The 22032-nt window shown below is 38.6% G+C and overlaps 1 protein-coding gene across 1 annotated transcript in view; it reads left to right on the forward strand.

The window, feature by feature from the left end:
* The first annotated feature begins 216 nt into the window (after window positions 1–216).
* Window positions 217–22032, forward strand: part of TERT (telomerase reverse transcriptase) — a 360451-nt gene continuing 338635 nt past the window's right edge. The window contains exon 1 of the mRNA XM_053467313.1: window positions 217–460. Coding sequence (XP_053323288.1) covers window positions 236–460 — 225 coding nt within the window. The 5' untranslated portion in view covers window positions 217–235. The remainder of the gene's footprint in view (window positions 461–22032) is intronic.

The raw sequence follows: 22032 nt of genomic DNA on the forward strand, positions 1-22032 counted from the left end.
CAGTTGAATAATGTCATCGCAAAAGCACAAAAGCTGCTCTGGTCATTCAGTGCAAAAATGGTTAAAAAAAAACCCCGGTCCTGAATATATGAAGCCCGTACGCGCTTTACTCTAGCCATGTGACGGTTAAAAGGAAATCCCATCCCACAAAAACGTTTCAGCAGTTTCCTAGTACACCGCGTGAAGACCGTGCCTGCGTGTTCTGTTTTGTGTTTTTGTTAACGCAGAGTTAATCATGGAAGTTCTGGAAATACTTGACACGCCACAGATTTTAAAACGGATATATAACGAGGTGTATGGGATTACAACCTACGTGGAAATGCTGCGGGATGATGGTGGTTTCAAAGTGGCTATAATTCAAGAAGGGGATGCCGACACGTACCGTACGTTTTTGGCTGAGCTGGTCGTTTGCGTACAAAAGGGTACCAGATCACTTTGCGCACCGTTATCATTCGTGCAGGTAACCAAATCATAATCCTATGCCATAACTAAGCTTTGGAACACGATTTCTGTTTGCTAATGTCGAATATAAGCGTATTTAATAAATATATGCAAAAAGCGTATTACGTAGAATTGCTACGTGTGAAGAGCTAGGCATAAGCGGGGTTCTTGAAATGTTACTAGAGAAAGCTCCTTGGACAGATTTCTGGATTTCGTAGTTGTGAAAAAAAAAATTTAACAGTTAATTTGAATTTACTGTTATTTTGATTTAATCAACTGTTATTTGGCTTTAGTTATAATAGAGTCTCTGATCTGTTCAGCAATTCCAGCGTTTACATGAAACATTAGTATTAAAGGGATACTTCAAACATCAGAGGTACAACTCCACTCACTGGCACATGCCTCTCTTGGTGTCCTCTCCCTTCTTAGCTACTCCCTCCATCTTCTATCTACTTAGAGAAACGGGTTCGATCATAATTGCCATATCCTGTGCCATATGTCTTGGTCATATCATATCCTACCTGGATCAATCTCCACTTTCTGCTGTTGTCCCCGGATTTTAATTTTTCCTATGTTATTTATACCCTCCTACCATTTTGGTTTGATGAAAGATTCTCCCTTTCCTCAAGTTTTATGCTATGTAATTATCTCCCTTATTTTTCTCCCTAATTGTTGTAGTCTGCATCAAACCACCAATACAGTATTCTTGCTAAAACCGATTATTAGTAACCTAAACAGCGTGTTCAACCTTTGCTCCAACTTTCATTTGAAGATCTGGTCCGGGATCAGAATTTTTTGGTCCAAGACTATCAAACCTAACCCATCCATCTATGTTTAAAGCAGATGTGAAATGGTGAGCTCTATGGAATGACTGCAAAGAGTGACTACTTAAGAGGAAAAAGCAATTATTTTAGTAATTGGTTAGTATCACTAGTTTTCAACAAAATGTAAAAATCCCATGTTAGCTATAAATCATAAACAATGGATTTATTAAGGGAAATATTTATAATATAGTTACAGGTACATCTAGATTCCAGCTGCGACATTCAGATGGTAGGGTCAGACTTTGGCGTAAACAACATGAAAGCGTGGATCCATCCTGCCTGGTGGTGATGTGATGGTGTGGGGGACGTCTTCTAGGCACACTTTGGGCCCCTTAGTACCAATTGAACACTGTTTGTTTAAACGCAACAGCCTACCTGAGTATTGTTGATGACCATGTTCTTCACTTTACAACCACAGTGTACCCATCTTGTGATGGCTACTGCCAGCAGGATAATGCACCATGTCACAAAGCCCGCATGATCTCAAACTGGTTTCTTGAACATGACAATGAATTCACTGTACTCCAATAGCTTACCCTAGCAACAGGACTGGCCTTAGATGTTCAGGCACCCTGTGCAGACTACTCCTCTCCCCCCCATTAAGAAATTTGCTCAATTATAAGATGACCCCCCCCCAAAATCTGAATATTAATTTAGGGGAAAAAAGAGAGCCTGAATATATGACAACCCTATAGGAAAAAAGTTTTACCAGTAAATGTTAATTCATGTAAACTATGTAAACTTTTTTTTTTCTTTTTAATTAAAAGCTATCATTGAGAAAAATATTTTGCTTTTATTTTCCAACCTACCCTCCCCCAGTTATGCACATCTGCCCCCAGGCTTGCCACTCTGCCCCAAAAATGCCTTATACCCCCTATATTCCACTGTGCCCCATGATATACCTTTTAACCCTTTAATTGCCACTGTACCCAATGAAATGCATTTTGACCCCCCCTATGTGCAACTCTGCCTCCAGAAATGCCTTATACCCCTATATGCCACTCTGGAGGTCTCTACCCCCCTCTGTGATTTTTCTTAATGTCTTCACATTTACCCTTTCCTCTTTAACCCTTAATGACCAATGACAGGCCTGGCATGGCTTTCTTTGCTAAAAAGGTTTTGCTGTAATGCCTCAAGGTCGAGGCATTCAGCAATACTGAGACTGGCCCCTCCCTGGGGTGTCCATGTCTACATATGGTGGTAGACACCCATTTTTAAAAGAGTTTGGGGGGCGTTCAACACTCTCCTCCTGAGCTTCAATGGTTTCTCTTAAATGCCCCGATAGCGAGGCATTCGACACTGAAAACCCACTCCAGGACACACTGTGACCCCTGAAGAGTGGTCACAAGCGCCGCTGCAAGAGATGTTGCCTCTCACAGGATAGCGGCACCCAATAAAATTTTTTTTCAAGAGGTTCTCCAGACCTGAAGTAATCATGCCTGAAGTACAAGTGTGTGGTGTGGTGTGTGTGTGTGTGTGTGTGTGTTAAATGGGGGTATAGGGTGTGTGTGTGTGTGTGTTAAATGGGGGCATAGGGCATTTCTGGAGTGGCGTTAAGGGGGCATTTAATAGAGCACTCTGCCTCCTGAAATGCCTTATACCTCCCTATATGCCACTCTTCCCCATAATATGCCTTTTAACCCCCTAAATGCCAGAGTGGCATATAGGGGTATAAGGCATTTCTGGAGGCAGAGTGCTCTATACAATGCCTTTTAACTCCCTTAATGCCACTCTGCCTCCTGGAATACCTTATACCTCCCTATATGCCACTCTGCCCCATAATATGCATTTTAACCCCTTTAATGCCAGAATGGGATATAGGGGTATAAGGCATCTCTGGAGGCAGAGTGGCACATAGGGGGTCAAAAGTCATACCATGGGTATAGAGGGTTATAGAGGGTTATAGAGGGTTAAAAGGCATATCATGGGCCACAGTGCCATATTGGTGTGGCAAGCCTGGGGGCAGATGTGCATAACTGCGGGGCAGGTTGGAAAATACAAGGAAATAAAAACAAAAAAAATATTTTTCTCAATCATAGCTTTTATTAAAAAAAATAGTTTACATGAATTAACATTTACTGGTAAAACTTTTTTCCTTTGGGGTCGTCTTATATTCAGGCTTTTTCTTTTTTTTCCTAAGTTAATATTCAGATTTTGGGGGGTCGTCTTATAATCGAGCAAATACGGTAAGTTTTTTTAAAAAAAAGTTTAAGTGCTACCAAATATATTGCATTAGATCAGCTAAAATATAATACCACAATGTGCGTGGCTTAACACGTTCGAGTATACAGAGATGACACTTTCACTTGGATGAAATCATGCATGCAGTATATTAATCAAATCATTGTAGCAGGACATAATTTCTTTCATATACCCCAAATGAATTATATGGTTTTAATCTAGTGAAAGATATATTTTGGTGGTTAGATGACTACATAAGCCTCCAAAACGTATTTGGGGATTTTGCCGGAGACGTCAACATGGTTAAAAACTTTAGCTAAATGGGGTATTCTGATTGCTTGCTTAACCCCTTAACGTCCATTGCCAGGTCAGGCACGTCATGTAAAACGGTCACTTAACGACCTATGACGTGCCTGACACGTCATGAGACTTGAACAAGCTTAGAAAGTGATCAACCATCACTTTCTAAGCTTAAACGGTGTTGCTGTAATGCCTCGGCATCATGGGCCATGTCTGGCCCCTCCCTGGGGCGTCAACAACCGCCATACATTGTATGGCGGCGGACACCCATTTTAAAAGCGTTTAGGAGGCGATCAACGATCACCTCCTAAACTTCAATGGTGTCGCTGGAATGCCTCGATCAGGAGGCATTCAGTGACACCAAACACTTACCCCAAGACGCCCGGAGAGCGGTCACAGCCGCTGCTGCCGGTGATCTTCGCTTTCCGCAAGATGGCGGCCGCCCGGGAAAAAGTTGAAAAAGTTTGCTAGATGGTCTCCAGACCCTCTAGAGAACTCTGGCTCCACTTGCAGGTTGAATACAGGTACTGCATTCAACCATACAAGTCAATGGAGCCCAGCTTTCTAATCACTATGTGATTAGTAAAATATAAAAAAAAAAAAGAAAAAAAAATGGGGGGGGGGGGGAAAGCTTAAAAAAAACATGGTAACATTTAAAAATTATTATGCATCAGAGGAACTATCCAGTTACAGCAAAATGTAAAAAAAATAAAGTCCAAAAAGAATTAAATAAAAAAATAAAGTTTATTATTATGAGCAAATGCTAAAATTAGCGCTGTATCTTCCCAAAAATCCTGAAATGGAAGAATTTAAATAAAATCATTTCAAATACCCAAGGGGTGTCTAATTTAAAAAAAATAATGGTTTGATGGGGTAAATTGGAGTGGCCGGGCTCAAAGATAGGGCATAGGCACAGACTGACCGAAATGGGGGGAAAAAAAGCGCACTTCCAAAATGTGGCATTTTAACCCCAAACACCAGACAAACCCATACATGTGGGGTATGACTGCACTCGGGAGATGTTCCTGAACACATATTAGGGTGTTGTTTGATAGTGATGTATACCTGGAGCTATAAATTTTTTGGTATTTATTTCACACAAATTGTACTTTAGGTATACCTAAAGTACAATTTGTGTGAAATAAATACCAAAAAAAAATACTACCACAAAGTGTGGCAAAGGCTGGTGGTAGAATCTGATGCATGGAAAGGGTTAAATACTACCATTTTAAGTACCTTGGGGTGTCTAGTTTTCAAAAATATATGGTTTGAAGGGGTAAATTGTAGTGGCCGGGCTCAAAGATAGGGCATAGGCACAGACTGACCAAAACAGGGGAAAAAAGCGCACTTCCCAAATGTGGCCTTTTAACCCCAAACAGCAGTCAAACCCATGCATGTACTTGAGAGATGTTGTTGAACACATATTAGGGTGTTGTTTGATAGTGACGTATACCTGGAGCTATAAATTTATACCCAAAGTACAACTTGTGTAAAAAAAAAAAAAAAAAAAAAAAAAATTACCACAAAGTGTGGCAAAGGCTGGTGGTAGAATCTCATGCATGGAAAGGGTTAAATACTAGCATTTGAAATACCTTGGGGTGTCTAGTTTTCAAAAATATATGGTATGATGGGGTAAATTGAATTAGCCGGCTTCAAAGATGGTCCTATTAGGACATGGGGCAGAATGACCAGATGTAAAAGTTCCAAGTTAAAAAATGTGCACTTCCTAAATGTGGCGTTTTACCTCCCAAACAACCCGACTATACTCGGGAGATGTTGCTGAACACATATTGGGGTGTTGTTTGAAAGTGTTGTATACCAGGAGCTGTAAATCCATACCTGAAGAGCAATTTTAGCGATAAAAAACACAAAATAAATTACTACCACAAAGTTTGACAGACTGGTGGTAGAATTAGTGCATGGAAAGAGTTAAAATTCTAGTATTTGAAATACCTTGGGGTGTCTAGTTTTCAAAAATATATGATTTGATGGGGTAAATTGCGTTGGCCGTCTTCAACGATACCCGAAATGGCACATGGGGGGGGAAGAATTACCAGATTTGGAAAAAATGGTTTTGAAATGGCAAAACGCTACTTGTACTTAACCCCTTCGCGACCTTTGCCGGTTCAGGACCGTCATAACAAGAAGGTCACTAAATGACCTTTGACGGTCCTGAACCGTCAAAAAATTAAATAAGCTTAGAAAGTGATCAAGGATCACTTTCTTCGCTTAAACGGCCTTGCTGCAATGCCTCGATGTCGAGGCATTCAGCAAGGCCGAGATCGGCATCGGGGGCCATGTCTGGCCCCTCCCCGGGGCGTCAACAGCCGCCATACATTGTATGGCGGCGGACGCCCGTTTTAAAAGCGTTTAGGAGGCGATCAACGATCGCCTCCTTAACTTAAATGGTGTCGCTGGAATGCCTCGATCAGGAGGCATCCAGCGACACCAAACACTTACCTCTGGGTGGGCTGTGTAGTAGAATCTATTTAGCTAGTTTTTTTACTTGCTTTTTTAGGTGAGTAAAAGATTTTTCAAATAAAAGTCATAAAATGTGGTTTTTTTCAATTTTTCACCATGTTTTTTATATAGTAAATAAGATGATACGATCAAAATAATGGTATCTGAAGAAAGCCCATCTTGTCCTGAAAAAAACAATATATAACTTATGTGGGTTCACTAAATGGGTGAGGAGAAAATTACAGCTGAACACAAGAACCACAAAAGTGTCAAAACAGCCTCGGTCCCACAGGGTACAAAACGAAAAATGAGCCCGGTCCCGGGGTTAATGCTCCATAACGTGCAGGAAAAAAAACATAAAAACATTGGGTAAACTCAGAACAAATAGTAGAATATATTTAGTAGGTTTTTTTCATTAGCTTTTTTGGATGAGTAAAAGATTTTTGGGGTAAAAGTCAGAAAATGTTTTTTTTGTTTCATCATATTTTATTATTTTTTTTATGGGAAATTAATAATAATAATACGATCAAAACAATGGTATCTGAAGAAAGACCTTCTTGTCCTGAAAAAATCAACATATAATTTGTGTGGGTTCACTAAATGAGTGAGGAGAAAATTACATCTAAGCACTAACACTGCAAAAGTGTTGAAACCGCCTCGGTCCCAATGGTACAAAAGGTAAAACACAGCCTGGTCCTTAAGGGGTTAAATACTGTTGCGTTTTTTGTTTTGTTTTTACTAGTGGACTAAAGCTTTGCGTATATATTCCATACAGCCCGGTCCTTGTGGGGTTAAAATAAAACAAATTAGGTGAAAGTGTTCTAACATATAACACAAAGTAGGGAATATTAATTGCCTGACTGTGACCTTGGCCACATCTTACACCTAGCTACCCATCTTGTACCCTGGTACTTGTACTTTGGAAGGGGAGCAGAGAGATGGCCTGAAAATGGAGTCATAATTGTGAGAATCTTGTATTTATATCTCTAATCCTGCCCGCACAACAAAGCCAAATGCACAATGCCATAGCCTAGCTAGTTTAGTTTGCTCCTTGATTACTCGCCTAGCAGTACTCTGCAGAATGGGGCCACAAACTGTGTGTGTATATGCTCCAGGTCCACTCCCACTGATAGGATGTCACAGTACATCAAATGCAGGCTCTTAGATTGCATGATACTTCCTTTTCTTGTTCTTCCTTCCATGTCTGTTGCTGATTCAGGCATTTTTTCAGCAGCTCATCCTTGAGTGCCACCTTCTGATGATCCCCCCCCAGATGCTCTGGGTTTCATCCAGTACAATGGCTTTGGCACATACTAGACCCCACCTGCCTTCATTCTGGCTGATGTACAGCCTCTGGGTTAGGGGATGGAAAGCATTGTGAGGATCTTCCTGGTCTTCACACAGACAGCCTCCATGTCCTCCTTTAGCCAGCTTACTATGCCAACAGGGTATCTGGTGACTGGCAGGGCGTATGTGTTGATGGAGCCGATCTTGTTCTTCCAATGGAGCTGGGTCTTGAGAATCTGCCTTACTGTTTGGTGGTACTTGAATGTTGCTGCTTCTTCATCATGTTTCCCAAGTGATTATGGGATACCAAGGTACTTTGTAGCTGGTCTGTATGTCTATGTGCCATGCTGGTAGTTCCACGCCATCAGTCTTGGTTTACTAGACTGGCTGCACCCCTCTAGTCCGAATGACTTCAATGTGTCGTCAGTGTGAATCCGTGTCTGGTGGATCAGCATGTCTGGTGGATCAGCGACTCAATCCATATAGAGGAGGTGGGTGATTTTAGGGCTCAAGTATATACAGAACAGCAGAGAGGACAGTTTATCACCTTGTATATGCTGGGTTTTTTTTTTTTTAATTATTATTATTTATGTATATTATTTTTTTTTTAATTATTCTTTAAATTACTTAAAAAACATTATGACACATCAAAGGATAAATAGGTAAAACAACGAAGGTGGATTGTACAGTACGAAAAATACTCTATTGCTTATGTTACTTATTATCCTCATAGACGAAAGAAAGAAAGAAAAAAAACAAACAAACAAAAAAAAACATACTACAAAGAACATCGAACATCCGAGATGAAGCTGGGGAGAGGGGTATTATGAGACAAGACCCGTTGAGTATTGCATGCTGAGTAGACTTATACTATTGACATTTTGAAGACAAATATCCCATATTTGAGGTTTTTTGAAAGACATATGGTTTGCACGCGACACTTCCCTCTCCATTGTAAACTGAAACTTAATTTGGTTTATCACTTGGGACAAATTTAAATATTTGTTTTGTTTCCATTCTAGCTATTGATCTCTTAACAGCTATACAAGTATGGATAGTTATATTCAACTGAGTTTGAGATAGGGGGGCCATCCTAGATGCAGTATTAAAGATGCCGGAGTATCTGGGATTGTAATATTATCTATTTTCTTTAGAAAAGAGAGAATTTCCTTCCAAAGAATATTTACTTTGGGGCAAGACCACCAAATATGAATATAAGTTCCAATAGATTGTTCACATCGCCAGCATGTATTAGAATTCGATGGAAACATCCTAGAAATACGAGTTGGAACTAAATACCATTTATGACCTTATATTGTGTCTCCAGGAGGGAGAGATCGTGTACCCTAGATAGACAGTTCTTAATCTCTTTTAACCAATCTCCAACGGGTATCAAGATATTAAGTTCTTTCTCCCAATCTGAGATTATTCTCATAGTAGGGGTATTTCCTTCTTTTAACCTTATTATTTCTGCACATTTGAGAAAAGTTTCGTTTGTTTTATTGGACTGAAGATTTGAGCAAGTTTCTTAATATATATATCTTGTGGAGTTAAAACATGTTTGTTAATACAACTCTTTACACGTAGATAGTTAAAGATAGTTGGTTTTATTAATTTAAATTTATTTAAGATAGAGGGAAAGGGAATTATGCCATTATGTCTGATATCGTATTAACTCCTGCTTGTTGCCAATGTTCTAATGAGATATTGTCAATAAGTTCTTCCAGAATATTGAACTTTAATGTATCAATTAGCTTATCTTTGATACCCAATTTTTTTTTAATTTTTAACCATTCCGGTATGATATTCTCTAATATCATATTTTTACTTTTAACCTTATTTACTATATCTTTATCTTTCAAGGCCCAAATAAGTCTATTTAGACTATTTATCTCACACGACTTACATTCTATCTTGTACCATACTTCTTGTCTGGAGGTTTCTTGGTAAGTTTTAGCAATGTGATACAATGTACTGATTTCGTAATATTTTTTTACCTGTGGAAAACTCATACCTCCATCCATGGCCCGTGCGCTCATCCGGTTTGCATTAATCCTGGGGATCTTCCCCTTCCAAACAAAATTTAAAAAAGACGTATGTATTATGGCGAGCCAACATTGTGGGAATTTTAATGGTAGCATGCGAAATAGGTAGCTCCATCTTGGCATTAAATAAGAGTTCAAAGCGTTAACTCGGCCCCACCAAGACAATTCAATTTGTCTCCCTTCTTTTATAAAAATATTTGATATTCTTAAGAGACGGAGAAAGTTTATTTCCACTACATTGTCAATCTTCTCGGGGATAACGATCCCTAGGTGCTTTACTTTTTAAATTTAGAGAGAATTGTTTAGATAGAGTAACTTTATCTTGAGCACTGATGTTCTTAGCTTGTACTATGGTTTTATCGAGATTGAGTTTGTAATTCGACACGGAACTATAGTTTTCCACTTCTCTTAAAAAATATTGCATTGAAATTAATGGATTAGTTATCGTGATGATCACATCATCTGCATAAAGCGATATTTTAAATTCTTCATTGTCTATTTTGATGCCTGTTAGTGCGAATTTTATTAGCGAAAGATTCCAAAGTAAAAATATAAAGAATTGGTGAAAGAGGGCATCCCTGTCTGGTGCCATTTTTAAGATCAAACCAGGAAGAGCATAATCCCTGTCCAACTACTTGTGTGCTGGGGTTAGAGTAAAGAGATATAATAGCATTATAGAACCAGCCCGAGATTCCAAATGCTCTAAGAGTGGCCCTAAGAAACCCCCAACTGACCCTATCAAAAGCCTTCTCGGCATCTAATGAGAGGGTCAGGAGGGGGTAACCATGTTTTTCTATGTGGTCTAGTTCGTTGGTGGAATCTCTGCTTGGGACGAACCCCTCCTGGTCTGAGTGTATCAGATTATCTAATGTAGATTTTAATCTTTCTGCCAATAATGCAGAGAATAGCTTAATATCTACATTAATTAAGGAGATGGGACGATAGCTTTTTAATTCCTCTGGATTCTTATTCTTTTTTAATATTGGGAGAATGTTGGCTTGCAAGATCTCTTTTGGAAGTATACCCGTATTTGCAATTTCTTCAAAAGTCAGAATAAAATGGTCTAATAATTCTGATTTCATAGTTTTATAGAATAGGTTAGTGAAGCGGTCTGGACCTGGGGTTTTATATTTCTGAAGTTTATCGATTAATGTCATTTAACTCCTTTTTCTCCAATGGCCTATACAAGATTTCCTTTTGTTCTTCAGACAGTGTTGGTAATTTTATTGTTGCCAAATATTTTTCTATATCAATATAATTCACTTCATTTGAACTACTATAAAGATTTTCGTAATATAACCTAAATCCCTCAGCTATATCCTCTGGAGACAATCTTGTACGGCCATCTGAAACTATTTTTGTTATTTTTTCATTTGCTCTTTTCTTTTTAAGTTGGTTACTCAAAATGTTATCTGGTCTATTACTTTTGTGATAGTATGTTGCTCTTAGTTTTTCCATGTAATATCTTGTTTTTTTCTAATTCCCTTTGATTTATTTTATCTCTAATGATTTGTACTTGAAGTATAGAGTCTTTTGTTGGATTAATCTTAGCTTTTAAAGCTAAATTATAGTATGCCATGTGAAGTTCATTTAATGGCTGCTCCTTTTCTTTATTTTAATGAAGTGGCCTCTTATTACTGCCTTATAGGCACACCATCTAATGGCTTGTGTTGTTTGCGCTATCTTGTTCTCTAAAAAAAAAAAGGCTTTAGTCATCTCTATAATATGCTTTCTATTTTCTTCGGAGTATAGAATATAATCGTCCAAACGCCATGTTGTAAATGGCGATGGTTCCCACCTGTCCTTTATCTCAAAGATAATATAACTGTGATCAGACCAAACGTTATCTTTCATCTTTATTTTCTGTAATTGACTTACTGCTTTTCCATCACCAAAAATCATATCTATTCTCGAAAAGGTATTGTGTACTTTCGAAAAGTGGGAGTGATCTCTTGTAGTGGGATATTTCAGTCTCCATAAGTCATATAACTCTGCTTTTAATATAATTTTACAGAAGGATTTTGCTCTTTTTTTTTTTTTAGGTTTTTATTGATTTTTTTTTTCTTTCAACCTCTTTGTCCATTTTCTCGTCTAGAAAACAATTGTAGTCCCCTGCCATAATAAGTACTCCAGTTTTTATTTTGTCAACTTTATCTAGAATTCTTTGGAAATATGAAAGTGGGGCTGTATTAGGGAGATAGATATTTACTAACGTATATTTTATGTCATTGAGAGTCCCAACCCATATGAGATAACACCCTTCTTCATCCTGCTCTAAAAAAATTAATTTTAGTCCGTATTCTATTTGAAAATGCAATGGCCACTCCTCTCTCTTTTTTTTTTTTTTGTCTAACATCGATGCCTGACAGATAGTGGGAAATATTCTACCGCCCCATTTGATTTTGTCTAAAGTCCTCCAGTGTGTTTCTTGGAAAAAAGCCACGTCTATTTTTTTCTTTACGTAAGCAAGAATATACTCTGTTTCGTTTGATTGGCGAATTGAGCCCCCGAGTATTTACCGAAATACACTTAATCCCCGTTTTATTGGGTAGTTTTGAGATCCTTCTACTACAGGGGCCGTCATTCGCCCATAACTCATATCAATTTGTTTCGTCTCACCCCACCTCCCCCCAACTCCATCTCGGAAGTAAACATACACATATTGAAACATAAGAAAAACAAAATAAAAATTGTACTTAGACATAATTAAACAAGACATATGCATCAAAATAACTCTGTTTATCTGGATGCACACTTAGGTTCTTATTGAACCAAAAGGAGGAGTGCAAATGGGTATCCTAGTTGACAATGAGAGCCCCCCGGGCGTGGGTCGGCATATATTGCTACAGAATGAATTAATAAAATCTATCAAATACAGAACATAAAGTGCATTAAAGTGCAATCTTATAAGGATTTCATTTCGAATCTTTCTATGTATCCTACTATTTTTTTTTTTCCACCATCTTCGTAAACTACCTATGAATTTCTTTGTGCAGAATGATGAAAAATTGAAAACGCATTCATATTTTGTTAATTATGCCTTTTAGGTGATATCTAGGAGATTGTGGAAAAAAAAGCTAACCAATGAATGAACACATATAGTGCCAAATTGATAAAGTGCATTCATGTAGAGATTTCATTTAGAATTCATCTATAATTCATAGGTTACTTCAGGGCATGACAAATTTGTTGTGAATCTAGGCGCCAGGTAAAAAAGTTAGGAGCCAGGATTTTTTTAAACTAACAGTTGGTCAGGAGTGATCTGATCATCATCAGCCCACTTACTAAACTCACAGCGTTTGACCTGGAAGCACCCTGGACTTTCAGGTCAGTGCTGGTTGTTTTTTAAAAAATTTGTGTGGGGGCCCAATCAACACACAACCCCCTTCCCTGAAGCTGCCTGCGGCAGCTGAAAACACGATTGCTGGTTTTCCAGCAACCGTGTTTTCAGCGTACAGGATCACTCCGTGGGAGTGATCTCAGGCTCTGGGGCGGGCTCTGAGTGGCTGTACTGTCTGCCCAGACTCCTGGGCAGACAGCAGCAGCGCCCCCGTGTGGTGACTCAGCCTCTTACATCCACAATTTTTTCTGGATTTAAGAGGCTGACTAAACCTAGGCGCCAGGACAAAATTCTCTGTCGCCATGGCGACCTGGCGCCTGGGATTTGTCGAGCCCTGGGTTACTTACTATCCTCTTAATAAGGAGCATGGATATCTCTTTATCTAAAGAGGTGGAGAAATTAAAACCTGTTGATGTATTAATATTAACTCACAAGATTATTTTGTTAATTAGTACATATATTATATGGACCAAAATACAAAGTGATAAGTGCATTCCTATACTTGTTGCCTTTTCAAGACTAAAGTGCCAAGAAGATAAAGTACCATCGTGTAAGAATTTCTTTTCAAATTCTGCTACAAAACATGATTTAATTACCATCATCTTAATAAAATGTGAATAAATTTCATCGTAAAAAAATAAATAAAAAATGTATATATATTAAAGTGCAATAAATATATCCTATTCATTGGTCCCAAATTTATCCTATTAACTAATATAAATATATATATAAAAAAAGAGAAGATAAAGTGCAAAGTGATTTTAATAGTCCTATAGCTATATTCATTTCCAATTTTGCTATCAAAAGTGATTTGATTGTTATTCTCTTGATAAAGTGCAATAAAATTAATTGTGCGTAGGGACTAAACATTTAATCCATACGTTGTTTTTTAAAAATTATTATTCCCAATTTTATAAGATAAAGCTAAAGTGATTAAAGTGCCACCATATGGAGATTTTCTACCAAGGAAAATAATTTGAGTGTCAAGATCTTAAAGAAAAACTACATATAAAGTTCGTTTTAGAGAAAAAGTAAAATATTATGTGTTAATGGGTATTCCCAATTTTGTCTTATTGACTAAAATAGATATCTATAAAAAAAGTAAAAAAAACAACAACAAAAAACAGTGTATTAAAGTATCATCTTATACAGATTTCGTTTCAGGTTCTACTATAGTGCATAAGTTAGTTGCCATCTTCTTAAAATTACAATACAAAGTGATATGTGCATTTGTATGTTCATTTCTAATTTGCCTATAGAGCATATTTTTAATTCCGTCCTCTTAATAAAGTGCACAAAATTTCTTTAAAGAGAAAGGGTTAAGACCCTATTAATATTTAATACTTGCGCCCAAAATTATAGTATAATATATATATATATACCGAAATACTGACAAGCAAAAAGTTTCGATTCAATCATGTTATAGTGCCTAATTTTGTATATATATGATTCATTATGCATTCTCCTCTTAATAATATGCATGTAGAAATTCATTGTGCCGAAAAATCAAGATATATATTGTACTAAAGTGATTCAATTATTATTAAATGGACCCGGATTTCTCATCTTAAATATATATAATGATGGGGGAAAAAAAAAAAAAAGAGCAGAATACTAAGGAAAGTGTGCAGTTCTAAAGGTGTTTCAATTCCTTATACATATAAGTAAGAAATTTAGACCATATTAGTATTATAACGTCATTGTCATATAGGATAATTTCTATAGAGCCCTTAGTTACTCTCGACATTATTAGAATAGTTATGTAGATTATTATAAATGACAAAAAGAAAAAGGAGTTATATCAAATATTGTTCTGGATTATCCATTCCTTCAGTTCGTCTCCAGGTTCTGGTTCCTGGGCACAAATCCGGATATATTTGAATTTCCGAGAACTTTGCATCCATTGAAGTATTCTGTCTTCGTGATTTTAGTATATTATCTTTCCAATGTACTGAAGTAAAGGAGACCATTACGTCTCTTGGAGTATTATCTGCATGATCTTTGGGTCTCCTCAGACGGTAAAATTTATCTGTTAAATTAGGAGGCAGATCATCAACTATCTTCATATCTTTAATTAGATCTAGTAAAAAAGGTTGAAGTTTGTTCTGAAATTTTAGTTTGTAAATCTTCAAATTTCCTTTCTAAAGCTATGGTCGATTCTGAAGTTATCTTGTGTTGTTTCTCTAGTGATTCATATTTGGCTTCTACATTAGTAATTTTTGTAGTTAAATTAACGATTTCCAGCCTAATTTCAGTAGAGCTAGTAGAGATTTCTTGTTTTATGTTTTTCAATAGCTCGTCTAAAGCACCTTTTAATGTGTCTTGCGTAATGACAGTAGAATCCGATCTAATAGGGCTGGACAAGGTATCTTCCATTGAGGCCGTTGATTCTGCCTGAGAATAGTCAAGAGACTCTTTAGTTTGTCTCGGTGAGAAAAAGGACGTAGCTCCTTTATTTAATTTAGAGTCTTTTTTGTCTTTTTCTCTATTTTTAGATATCTGTTGTTTAGGCGGCATTTTTAAATTTGTGTGTTTAACTTAATGACGTTTTGAAGAGCTTTACCGGTCAGTACAGAACTCAAAAGCTCAGATAATGAAATGATACTTGTTAAGTTCTCCAATAGATTGTAGACATAACCACAGACAAACATAGAGGTAATGCCCTATAGAAAACAGTTCAAACAATTAATTTCCTTGGGGGGGGAAAGTTTATAAATGGAGCTTTCCATGTCTCAGCCGTTAAGTATATAAGACCTTCTCCTACTACTTTTCTTTAGATGATGAAATTAGAGCTGTTTAGACCCACATAATATTATTGTGATCAATTTTCATCAGCACCAAGTATAAATTCAGATAAGACAGTGAAATTATATAGTATGAAATTTGAAGCACTTATCTGCATATTTTCTGACTTGGCCAGACGTCCCAGACCAATTTAAATAGGAGAAAAAGCGTGGAAAAAAGTTATGTGATTCCTTTCACGGAGATACAGCTTCTTATATATGAGGAATCTTTCGTTGGCGTCAGCTCTTTAGAAGCAGGGGTCAGCACAGCTGGGCTGAAATAAGGCGGCAGCTCCCCAGAGCGAGCAGGCTATGGATACAGCGGCCCTCAGCAGCTAGACAGCTTTCTCGCACAGCTCCCCTGTACCTCAGCGACCGGGCAAAACAGCAATCCTGCCCACACTCCTCCGTCCTCCACACCAACGTGTCTTGGATGCTGGGGTCAGCACCCGGCCCGACCGCCCCTGTCAATTTTGCGGTACACCCCTGCTCCTCAGCGGCCCAGCAAAACAGCGGTCCCACCCGCACGTACTCCATCTCCGCACCTCCACAACTCAAACACTGGGATCGCCGCTCGGCCCAACCGTCCCGGCTCATCATCGCGGGAGAGACCGCGTGGAGACCCATCGCCCTCCTCCTACTGGTGCGTGCGACGTCACATCCTCACGTACGACACGCCCCCCCACAAATGTGTATATGCTGATTTGATGGTCGCTTGTGCTAGTTGTCTTGATTTGACTTCCAGGCTCATATTTAGTTCTTGAAGAGGGTTCTTGGTGTCCTGTTAACTTTGTATAGCGCCAGTCATTCACAGATCCACGTGTGTGGCATGAAGTCGTAGAAGTTTAGTCGATCCAGGCTGTGCTCTGGCTGTTCTGTCTACTAACAGCTGGTACTTGGAGCCCTTGGTGGTGTTGGTGGAAGGTATGATCAGTACTGTCCTTCCTTGTGTTAGACATTCTGGGTGGGAGCCTGTTGCTAGCAGGTGGTTCATCTGTGCTGCCAGGTGTTGGATGCACCACTGTCAGTTTCGTCAGCCAGTAGATTTGGACCATGTCTAGGACATGTGCTGTCTGGGTCTTGTTATTGACCTTCTGTTGGATGTTTGCTAGTGTGATGGCGACTGATTCCTGTTTTGGGAGTTTGCAGTGGTCTGCTCTTAGGTCCTGCAGCCACTTTGCATTAGTGTTATGTGTCTTTTTTTTCTCTCTCCTATATGTCCTTCCAGTACCGATCAGTTGCTGTGCTGTTGTACTGCAATTGGGAGCGCGCGCCAGCTGTGCTAACTTCTCTCCAGGTTGCCTTGTGTGTTGTATGTACAATAAAGGCAGACAGATCAGGCAGAAGCTTCTTTATTCCATGCTCTCTCCTACTCTATCTGCTGCCAACTGAACTAGTTACATAACAGGACTTAAGGTAGACCATATATTGGCATTTAAGGTAGAACTTTAGAGTTTGGAAATTAACAACATTAACAGTGTCACAAATCAACATAACATTACATCACATCTTCCTCCTCAAGCATTTACGCATTTAATGTGTAACAAAGTCCTCCCGTATTTTAGGCTTCGATCTGCGACCGTAACTGGAGTAGGTGTCCCTTGATTCAATAGGAGCGTTCAGAGCATTCTCTCCAACTGGAGCCGCAGAACATGCTAACCCCAGGGTGTCGGTAGTTTTATATGGTTCAGTGTTGTCCTCAGAATACGAGTCAGGCTTGTCTGTTAAGGCGGGTCTGCTGGAAGCTGCAGCATCATTTGATGTACATGTAGTAGAACTTGAAAAGTCAGGACGTAGATGACATCTGTTTCGTCTGAGTTCCCGACCCAGCCGATTCTCGATTACATATGACCTTGAGGTTTTCCGATACTCGTACTATACGTGTAGGTTCCCAAGTTTTTCCATCGACTCTGTGTCTTACAGCTTGTCCTGTGGCAAGTGGTGTCAGAGATTTGGCTGATTTGTTATAAAATTGCTTTTGTTTGGAAATGATTTTGTTTTGTTGCCAGCTACACGCTCGTGTGCAAGGTTCTGTGGCTGAAGTTTCTTTGGAGAAATGGGCACTGTGGTTCTCAGTGCTCTGCCCATAAGTAACTGTGCAGGAGAACATAAGCCCTCCAGAGGTGTTGCACGATAGTTCAGAATAGGGCTGCAACTAACGATTATTTTAATAATCGATCAGTTGGCCGATTTTTTTTTTTTTTTTTTTTTTTTTTTTTTTTATTTATGATGTAATAAAAAACGTACAATTTACACTTTCATCTCTTTATTGCAATGGCCTCTCGCTATTCACCTTCTTATTTACTGACATAATAAAAGCTACGAGAACCCAAACACAGTGTTTCTCAAACTAGGTTTTTTTTTATTTTTTTATTTATTTATTTTTTTTTTTAATTATTATTGTTACAAAATGTACTTCACAGAACAATAAGAAGACAACATCAAAAAAAGAATTCAAAAACAATTCAAACCATAAAGCATTAATTGATACAAATGTTACAAAGAAAAGAAAGACTTACAAATACAAGACAAAACATAATATGGATCTTATATTTTCCGATCGAACTATTTGGAGTATAGTGCTGGATTAATATAGTAATTATAATTACAGCTATTAATATAGTACATATAATCATTAGGATGTTATCGTAAATAGTCTAAATATACACACTGATGTCAAAGCTTATTATTAATCTAATTTGCCCTCTTGGAGTAATTTAATCCATTTTTCCCAATGTTTTTGGTGTAAATAAGTTCTTCTTTCTTGGGCAGTAATCAATTTCTCCATATGGCATTGATATATAAGCTGGGTCTTAATTTTTGACCAAAGAATTGGTTCCGAAGTTCTCCAATTTCTGGCTATTGTTATTTTAATTGCTGTCAACAAATGTAATAAAAATTTCCTTTCTTGAGTAGATATTGGCAAATTTAAGTGCAGGAGCGCTCTCTCTGGAGTTAGATTCCAGTGAGGACCAAAAAGCTCTACATGTTTTGAGGAGACTTTCATCCATACTCTCCATACATGGAGAAAATTTCCTTCAGTACAACCACATCTCCAACAATTCGATATATTACTGGGGGCAATTTTTATTAATATTGTTGGAACGAGATACCAACGATTCATAAGTTTGTATTGCATCTCGTTCAAATTTAAACAATGGATGTCTTTGTATGTTAAATTCAGTGCTTTATTCCATTCTTCTATAGTTATTTTGCTTCCCATGTCTTTCTCCCAATTTTTTAGTGCTGGAGGCCAATAATCTTTTTTAAGTAAAATAATCAAGTTTAATGCTTTTGCAAGTAGTTTGTTCTGAGCTTTCCCTATAATTAAATAAGATAGAAGATCTTGTATCTTGGAAGACTGTTTCCAATTCACTGAGTCTAATAAAAAGCTTTTAACTCTTAAATAGTTAAAAGATTCAGTGATTGGTAGATTAAACTCAGATTGAAGTTGTGGGAAAGATTTAATAGAGGCTCCCTCCAACAAATTTTTTATCATAACTATGCCTTTATGTTTCCAAGAATTTAAGTTTAGATTTCCAATGATGTTTTCTATAAGACAGAGTGGAAGAGTATTTATAATTTTGTCCTTTAGCCCTATTCGCTTTTTAACTTGATTCCAAAAAGTAAGGAGTTGTCTTAATATTGTACTATTAGACTTTTCCATTATCCCAAAAACTTTTTTAGTCGGTGTCCAGAAGAGGGTAAAAATTATACCAAGATTCCAAGGGTGCTTCCTGTCTCTGTGTTAGACAGACGTGGACTAATAGAGCTGCATGTGCATAATCTTGGATAAGCGGAACGCTAAAACCACCTTGCGATTTATTTTTAGAGATTAGGCGGAGACTCAATCTTGGTTTTTTAGGACCCCAAATAAAACTATTAAAGGAGCGTTGAATTAGCTCCAACCAGCTAGGAGGAATCCTCAAAGGGATCATCCTAAATAAATATAGAAACTTAGGTAAAATATAGGCTTTGATAACGTTTATCCTCCCCCACCATGATAAAAATAAACCACGCCATTTTTTAAGTAGGAGGTTTATTTCTTTTATCAAAGGCAAAAGGTTAATTTCCATCCAATTGCTTGGGGTATTTGAGATTTTAACTCCTAGAAAACAGAGATTCATTAGTCCAACTCAGGCCCATTTTCTCTATTTCATGCTTTTGTTCTACTTCTAGAAACATTGGGAGCACGGTAGATTTATTTATGTTTTAGTTTATAATTGGAGACAAAACTATATTTATGTATTAACTCCAAGACATGGTTCAATGAGTTTAAAGGATCTTTAATTGTAATTAATACATCGTCCGCGTATAATTTTATTTTCTGAAGATCACCCTCTCCACAACCGACTATATCCGGGCAAGCTCTAATGTCTCTCGCCAGGGGTTCTAACGAGAGAATATAGAGCAAGGGAGAGAGAGGACAGCCCTGCCTTGTTCCATTTGTTAGAGAAAACCAATTAGAATTTATGCCCGAACCAAAAACTCTGCCTTTAGGATTGCTATATAAGGCCATAACGGCCCGTTGAAATTTCCCTTGTATTCCAAAGGCACTCAAGGTTTCCATCATATATTTCCAGCTGACCCTGTCAAACGCCTTTTCGGCATCTAGTGACAGGGTCAGCTGGGGAACTGCTTTTTGGAGATTTTGTTCAAACTGACCTAAAAGGGCTCTTATATGATTTATCGCAGACCTGCCTTTTATAAACCCAACTTGATCCCTATGTATCAGCTGAGGCAGTACGGGGTCTCAAACTAGGTTTTAATACAAAGTTATTAGTAAATATTAATTCATGTTAACTATTTTTCATATTTAATAAAAACTGAGAAAAAAGCCTTGTTTATATTTTTTTATTTACCAAACTGCCCCCAGTTATGCACATCTGACCCCCAGCTTGCCACTCTGCCCCATATATGCCTTATACCTCTTATATGCCAGAGATTCCACTGTGCCCCTGATATGCCACTGTGCCCCATATATGCCTTATACTCCTTATATGCCAGTGATATCCAACTGAGCCCCCTGATATACCTTTTACCCCCAGATATGTCTTATGCCCCCCTGATATGCCTAATATCGATATGCCATATACCCCCTATATGCCTTATAACTTCCAATATGCCACTCGCCCCCATTTATGCCTTATACCCCCCTATATGCCACTGTGCACCCTGATATGCCACTCCGCTCCCCATAAATGCTTTAATCCAGGCACCACCCTGAAATTCTCCCTGATTCACCACTCTGCCTCCCCCAGATATGCCACTCTGAAATTAATTATACCCCCCATACACCACTCTACCTCCCCTATACACCACTCTAACTCCCCCAGATATGCCATTCTGCCTCCCTGAAATTCGTTATACCCCCCATACACCACTATAACTCACCCATACACCACTCTGCCTCCTCCCCCTCCCATTCTCCACTGTGCCTCCTCCTCCCTCCCATACACCACTCTGGCTCCTCCCCCTCCCATACTCCACTCTGGCTCCTCCCCCCTCCCATACTCCACTCTGGCTCCTCCCCCTCCCATACTCCACTCTGCCTCCTGTCAGCAACGGATGTTCACAAGACACAAGGGAACCGGGTAGAGAGGCAGAGTGGTGTATGGGAGGGGGAGGAGCCAGAGTGGTGTATGGGAGGGTGGCTCCCATATACCCCTCTGACTCCTCCCCCCTCCCATACACTGCTCTGCCTCTCTCCCGACTCCCTGGTGGTTTGTGAACCTCCGTTGCGGACAGGCACTTACACTGCAGCTTCACAGAAGCCTCAGCATAAGTGAAGGGTAGTAACGGAGGCTGTGTATGGGAGGGGGGAGAGAGACGGAGGTGAGAGACCGGCCGACAGTGAGGGGAATCCAGGTCCCCTGCAGCGTTGCGGGGGATCTGGATTCTAGTGTTTATAATCCGATCTCTGTTTGAGGTCGGATTATATAAGGATAAAATCGATAAAAATCGATTCGACTAATCGATGATGAAAATCCTTGAAAACGATTTTCATTATCGATTAGTTTCAGCCCTAGTTCAGAAGACCCAAACGAACATCCTGCCTGGACGATTGTGCTTTCCTTAGAATGGATTTGGCAATGCCTACATATTTTTCAGCCAGTCCGTTAGCCTGTGGTAGATGTGGACTAACGGGACTGTGCTTGATGCCCCATTTGTGGAGAAAAGATTGAAATTCAGCGCTGGAGAATTGTGGGCCATTGTCAGAGACAAGTTCTTCACATACACCATGACTGGCTAGTATTGATTTGAAAGCCGAAATTATAGTTGAGGACTTCAGATCCTTCAGTTGTACCATTTCGAAGTATTTACTGTAATAGTCAACAATAATCAGGTAGTCATTCCCTTCAGTATGAAAA

The sequence above is a fragment of the Spea bombifrons genome, chromosome 5 (assembly GCF_027358695.1).
Source record: "Spea bombifrons isolate aSpeBom1 chromosome 5, aSpeBom1.2.pri, whole genome shotgun sequence".
Lineage (NCBI taxonomy): Eukaryota > Metazoa > Chordata > Amphibia > Anura > Pelobatidae > Spea > Spea bombifrons.